Source organism: Marmota marmota, unplaced genomic scaffold, assembly GCF_001458135.2.
Source record: "Marmota marmota marmota unplaced genomic scaffold, marMar, whole genome shotgun sequence".
In the NCBI taxonomy this organism is placed as follows: domain Eukaryota; kingdom Metazoa; phylum Chordata; class Mammalia; order Rodentia; family Sciuridae; genus Marmota; species Marmota marmota.
In genome coordinates, this window is record NW_026000048.1 from 5,364,585 (window position 1) to 5,387,003 (window position 22,419).

The 22,419-nt window shown below is 36.0% G+C and overlaps 1 protein-coding gene across 2 annotated transcripts in view; it reads right to left on the reverse strand.

Moving 5' to 3' along the window:
- LOC107150203 (aldo-keto reductase family 1 member C1-like) overlaps positions 1 to 22,419 on the reverse strand; it is a 261,714-nt gene that overhangs the window by 234,173 nt on the left and 5,122 nt on the right. The window contains exons 6-9 of one of the 2 annotated variants that reach the window (XM_015495158.2): positions 20,527 to 20,633; positions 19,846 to 20,011; positions 13,998 to 14,083; positions 10,819 to 12,336 (exon numbers count right to left, since the gene is read on the reverse strand). In XM_015495158.2, coding sequence (XP_015350644.1) covers positions 12,294 to 12,336; positions 13,998 to 14,083; positions 19,846 to 20,011; positions 20,527 to 20,633 — 402 coding nt within the window. In that variant the 3' untranslated portion in view covers positions 10,819 to 12,293. Of the gene's footprint in view, positions 1 to 10,818; positions 12,337 to 13,997; positions 14,084 to 19,845; positions 20,012 to 20,526; positions 20,634 to 22,419 lie in introns of those variants that run through there. The other variant, XM_048812619.1, reaches the window with a different exon arrangement.

Consider the following 22,419-nt stretch of genomic DNA (forward strand, 5'->3'; position numbering starts at 1 on the left):
TTTCACATTGCATGAGAACAAGCTTACCAAACTGTTCATCAATGTCCTCACTGTGTAGTCCACAATTCAGTTTTACCTACTGAAGCTAATCACCAAGTTTTTTGACCAAACCAATTGAGACAGATGGATATAACTCACATCCCTAAATTTGGCAAACAGTGCTACATCCATGTTAGTATTGACACTTGTTCTTGCTTCATTTTTGCCACTGCTATAACAGGAGAAAATACTCACCAAATAATTTCCACTGTTTGGCTTCTTTGGCAGTACTGGGCTCCCCTCTACAAATTAAAACTCATAATGCCTCAGTTTTATCAGTTCTTCTTTTTAACAGTTTTGTAATCAATACCATATTGATCACCAAACTAGTATTCCTTACAATCCCCAAGGCCAGCCCATTGTAGAGTGGGCTCATTTGTCCCTTAAGTTACAATTACAAAAACAAAAAGAGGGAGATAGAACCCTACAAAATTGTTTGAGTCATGCTCTCTTTGTTTTAAATTTTTTGAATTGTGATGCTGAGCATCACACTACTGCTGAGTGACACATGTCTCTCACTGCAGTGGACCCATCAGGCTGAGTCTGGTGGAAAGACTTACCAACAGGATAATGGAATGGACCAGATTTGGTGATAATTTGGGGTAGAGACCATGCTGGTGTCTTCCCAGAAGGTGCAGCTCATCATATCTGTATACCTGAGCATGCTGTTTACCATCACCATGGAGGATCTCAAGCTGAAGTTCAAACAACTAAAGAGCCTGACATATCAGGCTGAGCAGATGGTCTACCAACAGGGAGGTACTAAATCTCCAGCCACCATGTTTGTGGCTATGCTGGCTTTATTGAGCTATCAGGTAAGTAGAGTTCATGGGGAAACTTATTGGACTTATTTCCCAGATCCACATTTAGTGCACCAGGCTGTGTGGACTAGAGAATCCATTCCAGTATGTACACACACAATGGGAGGTTTTTCACATAAAGATGTTGCCCCTGTTCATACAATTGGTTTTAATTATACTGGAGATAGTGGGAGTCTGCCTATATATTGGTCCCACAGTGAGAATACTGACTGTTGGAAAGTGACCCCAGAGAAAAAGACAGCATACGGGGAAGCAGGGAGCCAACATTAATGGCTCCTGGGATTTAAAAATATATGTCAGCTACAAAAATGGAACTCCCACTGACATAACAGTGTTTCCACAAAGGATCCACCAATACTTTACTGCTCTAATTATACTACAACAAAATTGGGTGCCTTTTCTAAATGGGTGGAAAATATTGGCACAGTCAATATTTTGCCAGTGTGACAAAATGTCTCTGGCAGTGGTGGATATATTCTGGATTGGTCTCGCAGAGTTGATAAGAGACATCCACATCAGAAATTTCTGACCCTTTGGGGACTTGTTAGTAATATTCTGACCTTCAGCAGTGGTAGCATGCAAAGAGATCTGTGGAGTTTGATATCTGCCTGAGATTTCATCAATTATACCAGCAGCTCCCTAACTAATCTTGTAGACAAGAGCTGTAGAGTGGCTCCCTTCTATGGCCTGGGGCCTGTGTACAATCTCCTTGTGTTTTAATTTCTAGGAATATGAAAATAAATAGAACAGGAGAAAAGTATTTGTCAAAAAAGTACTTGTCAATAAGAAAATTGCCAAAGTTGCAATCTGACTAATTGCATTACTAGGTATAATAGAATACAAGGAGTGTTTATGTTCTGCCAACCTTCATTTGTTTTAATCCCAGCTAACATTTCAGAGCCCTGTTATTCTGATGCTGGGAGCTCAAGTCCTACAACAAATTCACATCCAGTTGAATAGACGCCAGCGTTGTCTTGTCTCATCACATTTGGAATAGTTACTTTGATATCTGTTTAGGTCTCTGCTGTGACATCACCATAGCCTTATCCAAAAGAATTCAAAATGCTAATTTTCTTAAATAGTTGCCTTGAAATACTCCCAAAGCACTACAAAATCAGGTAGATATGGATAACAATATAGAAACTAAATTAAATGCCCTGGAAGCTATGGTAAATAAATATAGAAATTGAACTTGCTGCTCTTAAATTCAGACAGTGGCTTCACTGCCATGCTAGCTATAAATTTGTTTATGTTACAACATCAAGATATAATGTTTCTCAATGGGATTGGGAAAAAGTTAAAAATCAATTAGTGGACATTTGGCAGAGAAATAATGACAGTCTAGACCTTATAGAGTTACATCATCACATCCAGAATATTCAGAAGAGCAGGAATGATCTCGTGGATACTTCATGGCTTGCAAAACAAATGCTTGATTACTTAAATGGTTTAAATCCCAGAAATATGTTAAAACATACAATGTTGTACCATTTTGGTATATCTGCTGCCAAAGCAAGGACCAATGTGGTACATTTTTGGAATTATGTGTTTGCTATTAATACTATTTTATGTCATAACAATAGGATAAGATGCTACATGTTCCAAGAAGAAACCCAACAATTCCAAATAATAGCTCATCACTTGAGCTTTAAAAATAAAAAAGGGGGAGATGTCAGAAGTGGTGATTTGACTCACACTTTCTGTCCTATAGCAGGAGCAGCACCTGCACTGGGAACTTCCTGTGCAAAGGTGCAGGTCAAGACTGCCCAGGTGCTATGATAACACCCTGCTTAAGGGAATTTCTGTGCTAGGCACAGGACTATCAGTCTTGACTCTGAGTCGAGCCAAAGCTGCCAAGGATACAGAATTATGAATGCAAGCTGATAATTATAATTGGTCACTCACTAACCTTTGACATTCAATCCTGCATGCTTTGAAGAAAGTTTCTCACAGAAAAAAATTTTGATGATAAAACACATATAATAAATGTGCTGAGCTAGCTATGGGTCCTTATTTCTCCATCAGAGAATGTTTCACCTGGTCCCATCTTTCTCTCTATGTATGTCTCCCTTTTCTAATCCCCCATTGCCCCCCCCCCGACTTTTCCTGAATTATTGGCCGTGCAAGTCATGGCACATCCCAATTCAATTATTATTTTTAAAAAATCAGTTTATATAAAATTTACACTTTTGGAATGCATAACTCTTAGCTGTAGTTTTGATAAAAGGATATTTTGTGTTACCCAAAACATTTCAAGTGTCAAAATCTTTCATCTGAGACAATGCCTTCTCACCTGTAGGCATTTTCTGATTTGTTTTTCATCTTAGGTTAGTACCTACGCTCTAGTACTTCATTAAACAAAGATTCTTGGAACCTCCATCCTGTTCCCCACAATGGATGTAATAACATACATTCCCATCCTCAGTGTGCAAGATGACCACATCCTTGCCAGTGTTTGTCATGGCTTGTTTGAAATTTTAAATAATAATCATTCTAACTGGGGTTCAAGATTGACTTCCCTATATGTTTTTGATTTGCATTTCCCTTATGGCTGGGAATTTTTAAATATACTTGCTGGCCACTTGTTTAATCTTCTTTGTAGTTCCTGATAAATTCTAGATATTACTCCCTTGTCATAGGAATAGTGTGGAGTATTTGTCTCCCTGTCTGAAGGTTGTCTCTTGACTTTGCTGATTATTTCCTATACTATGTAAAAGTGTCTTAGTTTGATATAATCCCACTTGTATGTTTTTGCTTTTAATAATTATGCTTTTGCCATGTGATCAAGCTGTCCAACTGAATACATTTCTAGAGTAGATGGAGTATCAAAAAGACTGCAAAAGAATAATTAATACCAAACTCCTAACTTATTCCATGAAACAGAAAAGGAGGGAACCCTTCCAAAATCATTCTATGAAGCTAGTATCACACTGAGACCCATACCAGGCAGAGACACATCAATGAAAAAAATTTTAGACTAATATCCCTGATAAACATTGATATAAAAATTCTTAATAAAATTCTGGCAAATTGCATACAAAAACATATTTAAAAAATAGTGCACCATGATCAAGTGGGATTCACTCCAGGGATGCAAGTTTGGTTCAACATACAGAAATCAAAAGATATAATTCATTACATCAATAGACTTAAAGAATCACGATTATACCAATTGATTCAGAGAAAGCATTTGATAAAATACAGCATACCTTCATGTTCAAAACACTACAAAAACTAGGGATAGTAGGAACATACCTCAACATTGTAGAAGCTAAACCCAAGGCCAACATCATTCTAAATGGAGAAAAATTGGAAGCATTTCCTCTAAAACTGGAACAAGATATGGATGCCCTCTTTCACCACTTCTATTTAACACAGTCCTTGAAACTCTAGCCAGAGAAATTAGACAAAAGAAAGAAATCAAAGGGATATGAAAAGAAGAGCTCAAACTATAATTTTGTATTGACAACATAATTCTATATTTAGAGGGTCCAAAAAATTCCACCAGAAAACTTCAGAACAAATAAATGAATTCAGCAACTTAGCAGGGTATAAAATTAATAACCATAAATTAAATGTATTCATCAGTGATGAATCCTCTGAAAGAGAAATTATGAAAACTACCCCATTCATAATAGCCTCAAAAAATAAAATACTTGGGAATCAACTTAACAAATAACTGAAAGACCTCTACAATGAAAACTATAGTACATAAAGAAAGAAACTGAAGAAAACCCTAGAAGGTGGAAAAAATCTCACATGCTCTTGGATAGACAAAATTAGTACTATCAAAATGGATCTACTACCCAAAGTGCTATACCGATTCAATGTGATTCCAATTAAAATCCCAATCGTTTCTTATAGAAATAGAAAAGGCAATCATGAAATTCATTTGGAATTATAAGAGACCCAGAATATCCAAAGCAATACTTAGCAAGAAAAGTGAAGCAGGAGGCATCACAATACCAGACCTTAATCTATACTATAAAGCTATAGTAACAAAAACAGCATGGTATTAGCATCAAAACAGGTATGTAGATCAACGGTACAGAATACAAAACACAGAGACAAAAACCACATAAATACAGTTATTTTTTCCTAGACAAAGGAGCCAAAACCTACATTGGAGAAAAGATAACCTCTTCAACAAATGATGCTGTGAGAACTGGCAATTTATATATAGCAAAATGAAAATAAACCCCCTATCTCTCACCATGCACAAAACTCAACTCAAAGAGGATAAAGGACCTAGGAATAAGACAAGAGACCCTGCACCTAATAGATGAAAAAAATAGGCCCACATCTTCATCACTTTGGATTAAGCCCTGATTTCATTAACAAGACTCCTAAAGCACAAGAAATAAAATCAAGAATCAATTCATGGGATGGATTCAAACTAAAAACTTCTCAGCAAAAGAAATAATCAATGAGGAGAAAAGAGAGCCTACATTTTGGAAGTAAATTTTTAGCACACACACATTGAATATTGAGTAGAGCACTGATCTCCAGAACATTTAAAGAACTCAAAAAACTTAACACACCCACACACAAAAACAACCCAATCAATAAATGGGCTGAGGATCTGAACAGACACTTCTTAGAAGAAGATACACAATTGATCAACAAATATATGAAAAAATGTTCAACTTCTCTAGTAATTAGAGAAATGCAAATCAAAACTACTCTAAGAGTTCATCACATACCATTCACAATGGCAGTTATCAAGAATACAAACAATAATAAAAAAATTTTTTTGAGCTATTTGTGTATCCTGGAGAGTAATACTCTATTTGAGGTACAGGTGGTAAAGATTTTCTCCCATTCTGTAGGATTTCTCTTCACATTTATGATTGTTTCTTTTGTTATGAAGAAGTCTTTTGGTTGATACCATCTCATTTATTGATTTGTAATTTTACTTCCTGTGCTTCAGGAGTCTTATTGAGGGAGTCAGTTCTGAAGCCAACATGGTGGAGATTTGGATCTACTTTTTCTTCTAGTAGGTGCAGGGCCTCTGGTCTAATGCCTAGGTCCTTGATCCACGTTGAGTTGAATTTTGTGCAGGGTGAGAGATTGGGGTGCATTTTTATTCTCCAACATATGAATTTCCAGTTTTTCCATCACCATTCGTTTAAGAAGCTATCTTTTCTCCATTGTATGTTTATGGTGCCTTTGCTAGTATGAGATAACTGAATTCATATGGGTATGTCTCTGAGTCTTCTATTCTGTATGATTGGTCTTTATATATGTTTTGGTGCCAATACCATGCCATTTTTGTTACTACAACTCTGTAGTAAAATTTAAAGTCTGGTATTGTGATGCCTCCTGCTTCACTTTTCTTGATAAGAATTGCTTTGGCTATTCTGGGCCTCTTATTTTCCCAAATGAATTTCATGACTGATTTTTCTACTTCAATGAAGAATATCACTGGAATTTTAATAGAAATTACATTATATCTGTAATATGGCCATTTTGACAATTTTAATTCTGCCTATCCAAGATCATGGGAGATCTTTCCATCTTCTAAAGTTTTCTTCAATTTCTTTCTTTAGTGTTCTGTACTTTTTTATTGTAGAGGTCTTTCACCCCATTTGTTAGATAATTCCCAAATATTTTATTTTTTGATGTTAATGTGATTCAAAGAGTTTTCCTTATTTCTTTTGAACTGGTTCATCATTGGTGTATAGGAACACAAATGAATATGGGAATTAATTTTATATCCTGCTACTTTGCTGAATTTTTTTTGAGTTCTATAGGCTTTCTAGAAGAGATTTGGGGGGGGTCTTCTAAATATAGAAACATATCATTGTCAAAACGGGATAGTTTGAGCTTTTCTTATTTGTATCCCTTTAATTTCTTTCTTTTGTCTAATTGTTCTATCTAGAATTTCAAGGACAATGTTGAATAGGAGTGGTAAAAGAGAGCATCCCTGTCTTGACCCAGTCTCTAGAGGGAATACATTCAATTTTTCTCCATTTAGAATGATTTAGGCCTTGGGTTTAGCATATGTAGATTTTACAATGTTGCGATATGTTCCTGCTATCCTTAATTTTTCTAGTGTTTTGAGCATGAATAAATGATGTATTTTGTCAAGTGCTTTTTCTGCATTATTGAGACAATCAGGTGATTCTTGTCTTTAATTCTATTGATGTGATGGATTACATTTCTTGATTTCCTTATGTTGAACCATTCATGTATCTCTGAAATGAACCCCATTACATTATCTTCTATATATGCAATTTTCCAGTATTTTATTAAGAATTTTTGCATCTATGCTCATCAGGGATATTGGTCCAAAATTTTTGTTCTTTGATGTATCTTCATCTGATTCTTAATCAGATGATGCTATATTCATACAATGAGTTTGGAAGGGTTCCCTCCTTGCCTGTGACATCTTTGTCTCAATTCTTAGAAGACTATAATTACATTCGGTTTGCTCAGAGGATCCAGGAAAATCTTAGCTGTCATAGTCCCTATATTAATCCCCTCTGAGAAGTTTCTTATGCCATGTCATGTAACATGGTCTCAGGTTCCAGGGATTTGCAAATGAAATAATTGGGGACCATGATGTAACCTATTATCTGGCTATATGCTTAGTCTGGGCATCCACACCTTAGTTTCCCAGTCTTTCTGATAGGAGTAGTTGTATCAACAGGCCCTAGATATTTGAAACTCTTGACTTTCATCTCAGATATGAAGAAGGAAACCACATCTCTATAAACATATGTTCCCTCAAAATACGTGTCACCTTGACCCTATTTTATTTTCCACTTCTTGTTATAATCCTTTCTTCTCTCAGTTTGAATTTCTACCTAGGCTCCGTTGACATCACCTTTCTTTCTTCATGCAGATAGCTCACACTGTCCAGGTTACTGACTCTCACCTCCCAAGGGGTTGTACTCATGACTAGGACACACTTACAGTGACTTCTTCCATGTTTATTATTTATACGGCTTCATTTGGGAAATTGTGAGTTTACCGTGTTGTATGTGAAGCAATCCTGTGACTCTGGTTTCTCCCAAACCAGCACTCATCAAGGTCCCTGTTCATCAAGTGTGGCCATCACAGGTGTCTTGTGTTTCCTCTTCCCATTCATTCGTCCCACATAGAAGTTTCCATATTAAAATTAGATTGAATCATCAGTTACATGAACATTGATTACAGCCCACCCCCTCTCTCAACATCTCTTGTACGGATTTGCTACTGGGTGTGGCTTCCTGTCACTTTCTCCTCTTGGCCTGTCCTTTTACCAACCATATAGCACCAATATGTCTGCTCCAGAGCAAACTTTTCACTTTTATTTACATGTACCACTTCATCCAAAGGTGACATTCCAGGCATGGTGGCACAGGCCTGGAATCCCAGTGACTCTGGAAACTCATATGAAGAAAGGTTCTCCACCCCCACCCCCCATCTGTTGTACTCCACTTGATTGGTTAGGTCACTCGGTTAATTCCATTGCTCTTGGCATGGGGTCATTGTGGGAGGACTTAGTTGTGACTTATTCCTAATCAATGCCATGTGAAATTATTTGTTCTGAGGGTCTAGGGAAGTTTTCTCTCATTCTAAGAAGAATAATTTTCTTAAAAATAGCCCCCTGTTCTTGGAGTTGATATATCGTGTTGTATTGTAGGGTCGGAAATTGCTGAGGTTGTCCTTACCCAGCCTGAGAGTGAGAGTAGTTTAAAAAAGAAGAAGAAGAAAGACCCAGGAAAAGATGAGAGGACATCTGGACCCTCAGTGGATGAATCTAGAGCTTCCCCTTCTTTTGGGCTTCTTGTCTTGGTAGTGATACATTTCTTTCAGGTTTAAACTCATTGAGATAGTTTTTTTTTTTTCAATTTAAACTTGCTATAATCTAATCAAACATTTTTCAGAGTTAATGATTTCCTTCTTACAATCTCCACCCTTGTATATTGACACAGTCCAGGAACATGCACAGTCTGTTAAATCTGCTGAGTCACCCCCTCCCCAGAGCATGCGCCCAATGGATTCTAGGAGCTAATACAGTACCAACTAGCATTAAAAAAAAATAATAACACAGAAAAAGAAGTCATGTTAAAAATGGACCCAGTTTTCACCTCACTCATGGAGAAGCCACATCAGGGCAGTTTCTTAGATATCACTCATTCCATGAATCAAGAGTATAGGAGTTAGATTTGACTTGAAATTCCATGGGTTATGAATTCCATCAAATATCATAATTAAAACTCCACATGGATTCCCTTAAACACCTCTGGTTTTATTTTTTGCCCAATTTTGCATCCAGGGTAAAGCAGTGTTTCATCTCCCCTGCAGAAAGGTATTAGTCCTTTCTCTGCTTCCCCCAACTCCCCTGTTTTCTAAAGCATTCCAGTTCTAATCCTTGACCCATGTCACCCCTCAGCACCCCTATTCCTAACAGCCTTCTCAGTGAGGTTCAAGTGTATGCTTTTTCTTGTATATGTGGTACACTCATCCTAGAGAATTCAAAACAGTATATCTCCTAGGGAAAAATGTTGAAGCCAGCACACAATTTTCTTTTCTTTCTTTTTTTATTTTATTTTATTGGTAGTATTGAGCATCAAACCCAGGAGCACTCTGCCACATATTTGCATCTCCAGTATCCTCCCCACTTTTTAAGGATTTTGTTTTGTGACTGAGTCTCACTACATTGCCCAGACTGGCCTTGAACTTGCCAATTCTCCTGTCCTAGCCTCCTGATTAGCTGCAATTCTAGGCATACACCATTACACCTGGCTAACAGATCATTATCAAAAATTTATTGATAATTTTGCTGAGCTCATATTTGCAGTTCTCTGCAAATGGACAAATCTCTTTTAGGGCAAATGAGTGAAGTAAAAATAGAAGTAATTATTTTCTTAAGGCAGATGAATGGCTATTTCTTAGGACTAAAGGATGCACTCTCTTTTTTTCTCCACCCTCTTCTCATTCCTGCTTTTCTATTTCCACCCTTCTCTCCTTCTCCATGCCCGTCTTCTCCTCCCTCTCCTGTAGGGCTAAACATTCCTCAAATCTCTGAGATCTGTTTGTTGTTCAACCCAATGGGAAATACACTGGGGAAACTTTGAATCCTTGCCAACTGTAAGAGCCCACACTGGTTGTGCCAAAGCCCCGTGTATGAGCCAGTGATTTCCTCAGTAAACTCAGGAGGCTGGAGGTTTCACAGCTGAACCCTGGAGAAAATACTGTGGACAGGGAGAGAAAAATAGGGTGCTCAGCATGTTGCTGAGTGAATTGTGGGAAAGAGCCACACAGTCCTCATTGACACTAGGCACATGAACTAAGTATAAGAGCTGTGCCTAAGGCTCCATTGACCACAGCATTTTGGTGACACTTCTCATTCCCCTTAGAACATTCAGTCTGCATCAAACTCTACCTCACCTTGGAGTTTATATCCACGCGATGTGGGAACTGGGCATTAATGTGCAGTCTGTGCATAAAGAGGGAGCTTGGGTGTATGTATGCTGGGCTAAGAGTAGGGACTTAGGTATAAATTCAGCGATTTTAATATATCCCAAGAGGATCATCCCATAAACCCTCTCTTTTATGGGTTCAGAGTATGATGTAATTAATACCCCTTCTCCTCTTTCAGTGCTATTCATCACCTATCTTTATTTTTCATATTCTGAAGAATATTGACCTTGAGATATTGACATTGCTACCAGAGTTTCCTCCTTTTAGGCAGGATGGCGAGGATTTCTGAATTTGGTAGAGGTGGTTTGGAAGCAGGGTCCACTATTTCTGGTTATTTTCCTTGCTTTTTCTCATATTAAAATAAAACAAATGCTTTACAATAAGGTTGTTTGGTTTTTTTGAAAATGAAAATAATCCTCACAAATTCCAAAAGTTTAGAAAATAAAAAACAATTGTGCATTTTCTCTGATGACTTCTCTAAGCAAATGTATGGGTTGTTGTGTGTGTTTTATTTATTTATAAACTTAAAGTCATCATCACCATATAGATTGTATGTCTTTCTTTTATTAACATAATTATTTATTCAATGATTCCAGTATACTTTGCTTGTTCTAAAAATATGCACCTATTTAACTTGTTTAATTTCCTAATCATTAAAGCAAATTAGAGCATTTATATTAGTTGATTGTGTCACTCATTCTTTCATTCTTCCTACAAAACTTTACCTTACATCTTTTGTATTTCAGATGTTTTTTATGGATAAATAATCCAGGGGTAATTGTGCAGTCACAGAAGAATAACATACTAAGAGGTAACATATCCTCAGGTTCCAGGGATTTGGGCATGGGATAATTAAGGACCATGATTTAGTGTATCACACTAGCTATGTGATTATTCTGAGACAGCCAGGCCTGAGTTTCCTAATCATCCTGATAGAAATAATTGTATCAACAGGCCCTAGATACTTGAATCTATAAACTTTCATCTCAGAAAGGAAGGAGAAAACTACATCTATAAAAAATGTTGTTCTTTCAAGGCTGTTGTCCCTCTCAGCCCCCACAGGACTGTACTCATGCCTAGGACACACTTCTGGTGACCACTCCCATTTTTACTACCATTATGGTTTAGATATGTGGTATCCCCCAAAAGCTGATGTGTGAACAATGCAAGAAAGTTTAGAGGTGAAATGATGGGATTGTGAGCACCTTAACCTAATCAGTGCATTAATCCCCTGATAGGTATTAACTGATGATAACTGCAGGCAGGTGGGTATGGCTGGATGAGTTGGGTCATTAGGCCATGCCTTTGGGGTATATATTTTCTCTGTCTCTCTCCCTCTCTTTACTTCCTAGTATGCTGTTCTGAGCCACTTTCCTCTATGCAGTTTTCCACCATGATGTTCTGCCTCACCTTTACTCCCAAGGAATAGAGCCAGCTGTCTGTGGACCCAGACCTCTGAAACCATGAACCCCCAAAATAAACTCTTCCTCCTTAAAATTATTCCTGTCAGGTCTTTTGGTTAGAACAGTAAAAAAAATGCTGATTAAAACAACTACTTAAAACACATTGCACACTAAGTAATTCTGTGACTCTTTCCTTTCTTTCCCATGCCTCTATTCAGACTCCAGTTTCAAGAGTTCCATCATAGGTGTCTATTATTTCCTCTTCCCATTCTTTCAACCCCCATATAAGTTTACATATTCAAATTATGCTAAGTCATTAATTACATGTGCATTGCTCGGATTTCCTTCTCCCTCCAGCCCCCTTTCTCTCCACATTTCACCTAGATTTGCTGCTGGATGAGGTTTTAGTATTAAATAGGAAAATAACTTTATATTATTTTTTAAAGGCAACAAAAATTTAGCCCCTTTTCTTCCTGATATGTGAGCAGAGTTCCAGTGAACGTGAATTTGACAAACAGCATGGATTAGAAATGATGTGTCCAACCACCAGAGATGTCTCCCACATCAATATTGATTAGCAGGGGTTAAAGTCAAAGTGATGACAAAGGCCTCCATGTCAACATTCATCAAAATATGGATAATTGGGATGTCCGTAAAATCTACAATGAGAAAAAAAAAATGTGCATAATATCAGCTCAGTGACTCCATTTCTAGAATGGTAAAGAGATTTCCAAAAGCATCCATTAGGTCATGTTTGATAATTTTGTTTCCTTAGAGTAAAGTTATAAGCTATGCCTTTCTTAATTTCATGAGCATGACATTATATTAAGTATTTTCTGGAAATCATAATTAAATTGTTCAAATTCTATTTTCTCACCTGGAATTTAATACAGAGAATACACCAAGGCAAAAATCCAAACATATTTTTATCCCCATTCACATCTGTCAGAACAGGAAAGTAGTTTCTCATCCCATCTTATTTCCTTCAGTTCTCAATGAAACTTCCAGTTCTCAATTTTCTCAAAGAAAATTGATTCTTCCTTGCTGAACAAGGACAAGCGCAGACATTGGTCAACACTGAGAAAATTATTTCAGGCTGTGTAAATTACTGCCTGCAACTTCACTTCCATTGTGCTAATTCATTAATTATTTACTTATTGCCCATCACACTCAGCATGTTCTGTTAAATTCATAAATGAAAAGAATTTCATTTATAACATAGAGTTCCAAATCCTAAGAGTTTACCATATAATTTGGGGAAGTGTAGACTTTACAAAGAAGATAAAATATAAAAATCATTATTTATTATAATGCTTAGGTAGCAATAATTATTCATTGCTTGCCACTCCCTCAATCTCTGATCTCTACATAACTCATCATCTTTCTCTGTACTAATAAAAATATTAGTAATGACATATCTACAAATTTTTGAGCACATACAATTTTATATTATGCTAATGTCTTTCATACAGTATCACATTTGTTTCTAATATGAATTAAATTCTCACAGGCAAGAGGAATCTGTTCTCCTGCTTACCTTCATAATATATTTTCTTTCTCAGATTTTGTAACCTCAGAGTATGAAGGAAGGGTAAATATCATTTGTTGGCTATATATTCCCTTTACTAAGGCTTCGCCCCATGCTGTCCTTCAGTTTCAGTCTCTATTCTCTAACACTTCTTTATCCTCTGCATTGAGATTTCTGTATTTCAGGAAAATCAAAGCCCACTGTTTCTATTTATCCATTAATGACAGTTATTCTGTAGACAAAAGCAGTTTCTGTGTCTGAGCAAATGTGCAGCAAAAAGGAAGAGAGGGACTTGAAACTATCAAAGTATTAACTTGAAAGAATCTAATGAACAATTTTATATGGAGGAGATGAGAGCTTCTAACTACAGGGTTGATGGAGATGCCCTTAACCTGATAAGAAATAAAGAGATAAGGGAGAAGATATAGAAAACTTGTTTTAAAAATACTTAATAACATTATATTGGTGATAACAAAAGTGTATATCCACTACAAACTCATAGGATAGAGAGACCTACTTTCAGGTGTACATTCAGCAATGATATTGGTTTATCTGGATCATTCCATGGAATGAGAAGTGCCCAGGTGCATGTGTGGAAGTCCATGCTGACTCTGGTTCCACTCACAGAACAGAGCTCTGGCAAGAATCTGAGACAAGAACTCATAAAAGCTCCTGTCTCATCCCTGACTCAAACTGGCCTCTGTCCTCCATGTATTGAGGTAGCTTTCAACAATGATGTTATATTCATCCCCAGAAATAAATTGAGGCACTATATTTATGAAAATTACTTACACATCCACAACAGGGTAGTATCGAACATTCCTATTGAGGTCATCTAAGATTTTCATGTCTTCTGGAGTCAATTGAAATTCAAAAACCTATCATAGAAGTAGATTTTCATTATTGTTATATTGCACATTGTCAATCTGAGAAATATAAATTACTCCAACTGAATGGTGCAGAGGCAATTTTTAGAACAGATGAGAAGGTCTGGGGAGGTTGTTTGCTAGGCAAGCACTTGTCCTTGATGCACAGTGTCCTGGGTTTGACCATGAACACAGCTAAATAAATAAATACAATTAATGAGAAGTTTCAAAAAGTTATTAAAGATATCAATAAAAACACTTCAGCTGTTAAAGAACACCATGTGAAAAAGAGAAATCCAAGTCTTTATATAATACATTGAAATCACTTTATACTACAGATGAAATATCTTAAAAGAAGATTACATTAAGTTCTGAACAATATGATTTAGTAAGATTTGTGTCTGGATTTCTATATCCTATTAATAATCAGAATAAAAAGATTTTTCCTATAATTGAAGTCTTAAATTGTCCAAAACAAATGATGTTATCATCATCAAATAGTATCAAAGCTGTATTGAAAATTATCTCATTGTCTAAATTAGTGTTAGTTAAGACAAAAAAAAAAGATGATCACTGCCAGGCATAGTGGTGCACACCTGTAATCCCAGTGATACAGGAGGATTTGCAAGTTCAATGTCAGCCTCAGTAACTTAGCAAGGCCCTAAGCATCTTAGTCAGACTCTGTCTCAAATTAAAATATGAGAAAGAATGGACATGTGGCTCAGTGGCTAAGTGCCACTGGGTTCAATCCTCATAGAAAGAAAGAAAGAAAGAAAGAAAGAAAGAAAGAAAGAAAGAAAGAAAGAAAGAAAGAAAGAAAGAAAGAAAGAAAGATGCTAGCATGTTGAAACTAATGGATCCATAAATCTATAGGAATACTCTAAAATGGGATGGAGATGTCAAAAATATAGGTAAGAGATGTTCATTAGATTACTCTTTAAATTTTCCTGTATACTGGGAAATTTTCAAAATTAGAAGAAAAACTTATTAGAAGAAAATCAAAATCATTGATTTTCTGTTATTAAGACATAGACTGGAAGATAGGATTAAAAAAATAAAGACCCAACAATACTCTGTCTGCAAGAGACTCACCTCCTAGGAAAAACAACCACAGACTGAAGGATGGGAAAAACCATATCACTCATGTGAATCACGTAAACAAGATGGATTTCCATCTTCAAATCAGATAAGTGGACTTCAAGCCAAAATTAATCAGAAGGGACAAAGAAAGACATTTCATACTGCTGAAGGGAACTATACATCAACAAGGCATAATAATTGTAAATATCTATGGCCCAAACAACGGAGCATCTACATACATCAAACAAATTCTTCACAATTTGAAGAATCAAATAGATCACAGAACAATAATATTGGGTGACTTTAACTTTCCTCTCCCACCACTTAATAGATCTTCCAAACAAAAACTAAGTAAAAGATATAGAACTAAAAATTCAATCAATAATTTAGACTTAACAGACATATATAGAATATTCCGTCCATCAACACGTGAATACACTTTTTTTTCATCAGCACATGCATCCTTCTCTACAACAAACCATATATTATTCCACAAAGCAATTCTTAGTAAATACAAAAGAATAGAGACACTACCCTGCATTTTATCAGATCATAATGGAATGAAATTACAATTCAATGATAAACTAAAAATTAAAGCTACTTCAACACCAGGAGACTAAAAAAATATGCTATTGAATGATGAATGGATAGCAGAAGAAATCGGAGATGAAATTTAAAAAAAATACTTAAAGGTAAATGAGAACACTGATACAACATATCAAAACCTTTGGGACACTATGAAGGTAGTACTGAGAGGAAAGTTCATTGCATTGAGCTCATTCATTAAAAGAACAGAAAATCAATGAATGAATGAGCTAATATTACATCTCAAAGCCCTAGGGAAAAAATAAGAACAAATCAACACCAAAAATATTAGAATAGAGACAATATTTAAAAACAGAGTTGAAATTAATAAAATTAAAACAAAAGAAACAATTCAAAAAATTGGCAAAACAAAAAGTTGGTTCTATGAAAAAATAATAAAATTGATAAACCATCAGCCATGTTAATAAAGAGAAAGAGAGAAAAAACTCAAATTACTAAATTCATAATAAAAAAGGAAATATTACACTGACACTACTGAAATAAAGAAGATAATAAAAATTATTTGGAAAACTTATACTCCAATAAAATAGAAAATCTTGAAGACATCAACAAATTTCTAGAGTCATATGATCTACCCAAACTGAATCAGGAGGATATATACAATTTAAACAGATCAATTCTAGCAATGAAATAGAGGATGCAATCAAAAGCCTACCAACCAAGAAAAGCCCAGGAACAGACTGATTCACAACCACATTCTACAAGATTTTCAAAGAACTAATACCAATACTCCTCAAATTATTCCATGAAATAGTAAAAGAGGGAACCTTTCCAAACTCATTCTATAAGTCTAGTATCACTGTGAGAGCAAAACTGGACAGTCACATAAAGAAAAGAAAACTTCAGACCAAAATCCCTGTTGAACTTAAATGCAAAACTTCTCAAAAAAGTTCTGGCAAATCAAATACAAAAACATGTTAAAAATATAGTGGACCACAATCAAGTGGGGTTCATCCCAGGGATGCAGGGTTGGTTCAACATACAGACATCAATAAATGTAATTCATCACATCAATAGACTGAAAGATAAGAATCACATGATCATCTCAATAGATGCATAAAAAGCATTTGACAAAATACAGCACAACTGCATGCTCAAAACACTAGAAAAACTAGAGATAATAGGAACATAGCTCAATATTGTAAAAGCTATCTAAGCTAAGCCCAAGGCCAACATTATTCTAATTGGAGAAAAATTGAAAGTGTTCCCTCTAAAAACTGGAACAAGACAGGGATGCCCTCTTTCACCACTTCTATTTAACATAATTCCTGAAACACGGACCAGAGCCATTACACAGACGAAAGAAATTAAAGGAGTACAGATAGGTAAAGAAGAACTCAAATTAGCACTATTTGCTGACAATATGATTCTATACCTAGAAAACCCAAAATATTCCACCAGAAAACTTCTAGAACTAGTAAATGAATTCAGCAAAGTATCAGGATATAAAACCAACATTCATAAATCAAATGCATTTCTGTACATCAGTGATGAATCCTCTGAAAAGGAAATAAGGAAAACTACCCCATTTACAAAATAAAAAATAAAATACTTGGGAATCAACTTAATGAAAAAGGTAAAAGACCTCTACAACAAAAACTAAAGAACCCTAATGAAAGAAATTAAAGAAGACCTTAGAAGATGGAAAGATCTATCTTGCTCTTGGATAGGCAGAATTAATATTATCAAATTGACTATACTACCAAAAGCAGTATACAGATTTAATGCAATTCAAATCAAAATCCCAATGGCATTCCTCATATAAATAGAAAAGGCAATCATGAAATTCATCTGGAAAAATAAAGAGACCCAGAATAGCTAAAGCTATCCTTAACAGGAAGAGTGAAGCAGGTAGCATCACTATACCAGACCTTAAACTATACTACAGAGCAATAATAACAAAAACAGCATGATATTGACCAGTGGTACAGAATAGAGGACACAGAGACTAACCCACAAAATAACAATTATCTTATATTAGACAAAGGTGCCAAAAACATGCACTGGAGAAAAGACAGCCTCTTCGACAAATGGTGCTGGGAAAACTGGAAATCCCTATATAACAAAATGAAATTAAACCCCTGTCTCTCACCATGCACAAAACTCAACTCAAAATGGATCAAGGACTTAGGAATAAAACCATAGACCCTGTGTCTAATAGAAGAAAAGGTAGGCCCTAATCTCCATCATATGGAATTAGGCCCCAACTTCCTTAATAAAACTCCTATGGTGCAAGAGTTAAAATCAAGAATCAATAAATGGGATGGACTCAAACTAAAAAAAAAAAAAACAACTCAAAGCAAAAGAAACAATCTGTGAGGTGAATAGAGAGCCTACATATTGGGAGCAAATCTTTACCCCTCACACATCAGATAGAGCCCTAATTAATCTCTAGGATATATGAAGAATTCAAAAAGCTAAGCACCAAAAAAAAAAAAAAAACCCAACCAATAAATGGGTCAAGGACCTGAACAGACATTTCTCAGAAGAAGATATACAATCAATCAACAAATATATGAAAAATGTTCAACATCTCTAGCAATTAGAGAAATGAAAATCAAAACTACTCTAAGATTTCATCTCACCCCAGTCAGAATGGCAGCTATTAAGAATACAAATAGGGCTGGGGTTGTGGCTCAGTGGTAGAATGCTTGCCTAGCATGTGTGATGCCCTGGGTTCAATCCTCAGCACCACATAAAGATAAATAAATAAATAAAAGTATTGTGTACAACTAAAAAAAATAAATATTTTAAAAAAATAATACAAACAACAAAAAGTGTTGGCGAGGATGTGGGGGAAAGGGCACACTCATAAATTGTTGGTGGGACTGCAAATTGGTGCAACCACTATGCAAAATATGGAGAATCCTTGGAAAACTGGGAATGGAACCACCATTTGACCCAGCTATACCACTCCTGGGAATAGAACCAAAAGACTTAAAAATCAGCATACTATAGTGACACAGCTACATCAATGTTCATAGCAGCTCAATTCACAATAGCTAAACTATGAAACCAACCTAGATGCCCTTCAGTAGATGAATAGATAAAGAAAATGTGGGATATATACACAATGGAATATTATTCAGCATTAAAACAGAATAAAATCATGGCATTTTCAGGTAAATGGATAGAGCTGGAGAATATAATGCTAAGTGAAATTAGCCAATCCCAAAAACCAAATGCCAAATGATTTCTCTGATTTAAGGATGCTGATTCATAATATTCTGCAGGGGGTAGAGTGGAAGGATTGAATGAACTCTAGACAGGGCAAAGGGGAAAAGAAGAGGAGGGGAAGAGAGGGGGCATAGGGGTAGGAAAGGTGGTGGGAATGTGATGGTCATCATTACCCTAAGTACATGTGTGAAGACATAAAAGATGTGTACAACCAGAGATAAAAAAAATGTGCTCTATAAGTGTAATATGAATTGTAATGCATTCTATTGTCATATATAAAAAATTAAAATTTTTTTAAAAATTTAAAAATACAGCACACCTTCATGTTCAAAATACTAGAAAAAGTAGAGATAATAGGAACATAGGTCAATATTGTAAAAGCTATCTATGCTAAGCCCAAGGCCAACATCATTCTAAATGGAGAAAAAAAATGAAAGCATTCCCTCTAAAAACTAGAACAAAACAGGGATGCTCTCTTTCACCAATTCTATTCAACATCCTTGAAACTCTAGCCAGAGCAATTACAGAGATGAAAGAAATTAAAGGGATACGAATAGGAAAAGAATAACTCAAATTATCACTATTTGCTGATGACATAATTCTATACTTAGATTGAAAATCACCTAATTCAGCATCTTCATTTAAAAAAAAAATGTGATTTGCACAGGATTGCACAAAACACTGCTGACTTAATATTGAAACCCGAGCCTCCGTTTTCTGTCCAATCCTAACAATCTCCAGTCATGTTGTCTTCCTATTGCCCTGGCAGGATGAAGAAAATGGTAGAAATATATCACACATGCATCAACAAAAACAGAGAAGCTAGCTCATCATAAATATGTTGAGAGTTTAAAAAGCACACATGCAAAGGATACTGCATAGGAACCCTGAAACCCAGAGCCCCTCAACACCTGCATGTTCTCTTTGATCCTCTTCTCATTGAAACTCTTGACCAGGGCCACAACCCCACGCTGCAGCTGATAGCGGAGGGCAATCAAGGCTGGAGTTCGCTTGTGCTTTTTTGCCAAGGAACCAAGAACTGGATCATCCAAAAGAATAGGGGTGTTCTGGTCAGTCCTGGAAGAAAAGGCAGAGATACCGGAGTCCTGAGACTGAGTATTTACTTTGTTAGGAGGCTCCAAAATAGACCAAGCTCTGTTTAGACCACTCTAGACCAGGGATCCTCAAATGTAGTCCCTGGACTGGCAGCATCAGTGTCATAGGGGATCCACTCACAAATGCAAGTTCTCCCCGGTCCTTGAGCCCTTCCATGGGTAACCCTACAAAACAAACTGAACATGGCGGCATGCACCTGTGATCCCAGCAACCTGGAAGGCTGAGGCAGGAGCACTGCAAGATTTAAGGTCAGCCTCAGCAATTTAACAAGACCCCATCTCAACAAAATTTTATAAAAGGGCTTGGGATGTAGCTCAGAGGTAGAGAGTCCTTGAGTTCAATCCTCAGTACAGAAAGAAAGGGAGAGGGGTAGAAAGAAAAGGAGAAAAGAAGGAAGAAAACATTATAATAGAAATATAATAATAGAAATATTTCGTCACTGATGATGTTTTAGGTGAGCTTCTTGTCCTTATTACCATCTGTCTCGGGTACTTCCCACAGCACCATAAGCAACCAAAACAATGTCTTTTGACTTGCAGAAGTCCAGCAGTTTTCTCTGGTTGAGAAAAGGATGACATTCTACCTGTGGTGGACAAGACAGAGGGTATCAGATTCTACTAAATGCTAATGTTAATATGAAAACAAATTGTCAAAGTAACAGAAACTGATTTTTTTAAAAAACTATAATATAAAATTTGAGGTGAAAAAATTAACATCAAGTAGCAATGCGCTTTTTAAATATTAATTCAGTACTTCTATACTATACCCTGAAATTTTTTTTTTCTTTTTGAGGCATTTCTAAGAAGAAACAACTTTGTGGACCAGATCTTGTGTGCTAAATACCCTTTTCAACTGTAAGGAGACATGCATAATTCCAGATCTGGAATAGGAAAGAATTCTTCCAACCTTGAACACCAAATCATGCCAAAAACAAAAATTTGGTCAAAGATTCATGAGGGCAAGTCTGAAAGACAAAGTACCATGGATAGGGATCTCTCTAGTGAAAGCTGAATAGATTTCTGCTCCAAAGCAATAATGAACAAAATAGGATCATTTCTAACACATATTGTAAATAAAGGTGTTAATGCCCATAGTAATAGAGAGAACAAAAATACTTGCCCCTACTGATGCTTATTATTACAGTAACTCTACACAATGTAAATAAAGGCAAGCTATTAAGGATTCCACTATTTTAAAGGAAAAAGTTGCAGTTTATCTTTAAAAAAAAAAAACATTTTTTAAAAATCCTAATTTATTTATTTTTTTCACATGTTGATGAACCTTTACTTTATTCATTTATTTATATGTGATGCTGAGAATCGAACCCAGTGCCTCACACATGCTAGGCGAGTGCTCTACCACTGAGCCACAACCCCAGCCCTGCAGTTTATCCTGATTTGATATGTTGAAATTTTGTACAAGAAAGTGTCAGGCACAAATAAGAGTTAAAAATGAAAATAATTGTTCACAAACCCCTGTATAACAAATGAATTTAGACAAAAATGATCAATAGATACTCAACTAGTGGGTCATACCTGTCATGGAACACGATTTCCTCTGTTGATAATTTTCACTCAATAGGTCTTTACTAATTCAAGGGGGGGACACACATTTATCAAAAAGAAAATCTGGCTACCACTAGCTGAGCCAAGAAATCACAATTAGTATCACCCACAGTGGGGTGATCTGTCATTACGTGCTTCCTCCTGGGCTGAACATGATGGTGACTCTTTTTTTTGCCGAAAATGGTTAACACCAGTATAATAAAGCATTTGGACCTAATTTCTAATTTATAAAACTTGAAATAGAGAAACAAACTATCATTACAAGAACATAATCTAACAAATCTGAAATATTTGTCAAATCCTGTCCAGATATCCTGGGGAAAAAGAATTGGTGGTAATTCTAGGTTAAAAGAGCTTGAACAAAAGAAAAGAGCTTGACAAGGATTATGTGTGAACTACAATGATATCCTGGTTTAAAAAGTATACAAGACATTTTGGGGAAGCCATGGGAAATGTGAAGGTGGTCCAGATATTATATGGTATCAGGGAATAATTGATAACTTCCATAGATCTAATAATGCAACGGTGACTCTGGCAGAGAGGATCTTTATTCCTAGCAGATGTCTTCTGAGGTCTGTAGGAGTGAACACTTGTGCATAGGACATATTATCAAGACATTCAGCGAAATATTCCATGCATGTGTACAGCTGTAACCTCATCACCTACCTACACATGACAATGTGGCAAACATCAACAATTTTGGATATAGTTGGACACAGATGTTCTGTGTCATCCTTTCAAACATTCTAAAGGCTTGAGAGTGGGCATTGTTAAAAAAATAAGGGTGAGGTTAGTATTAAAATC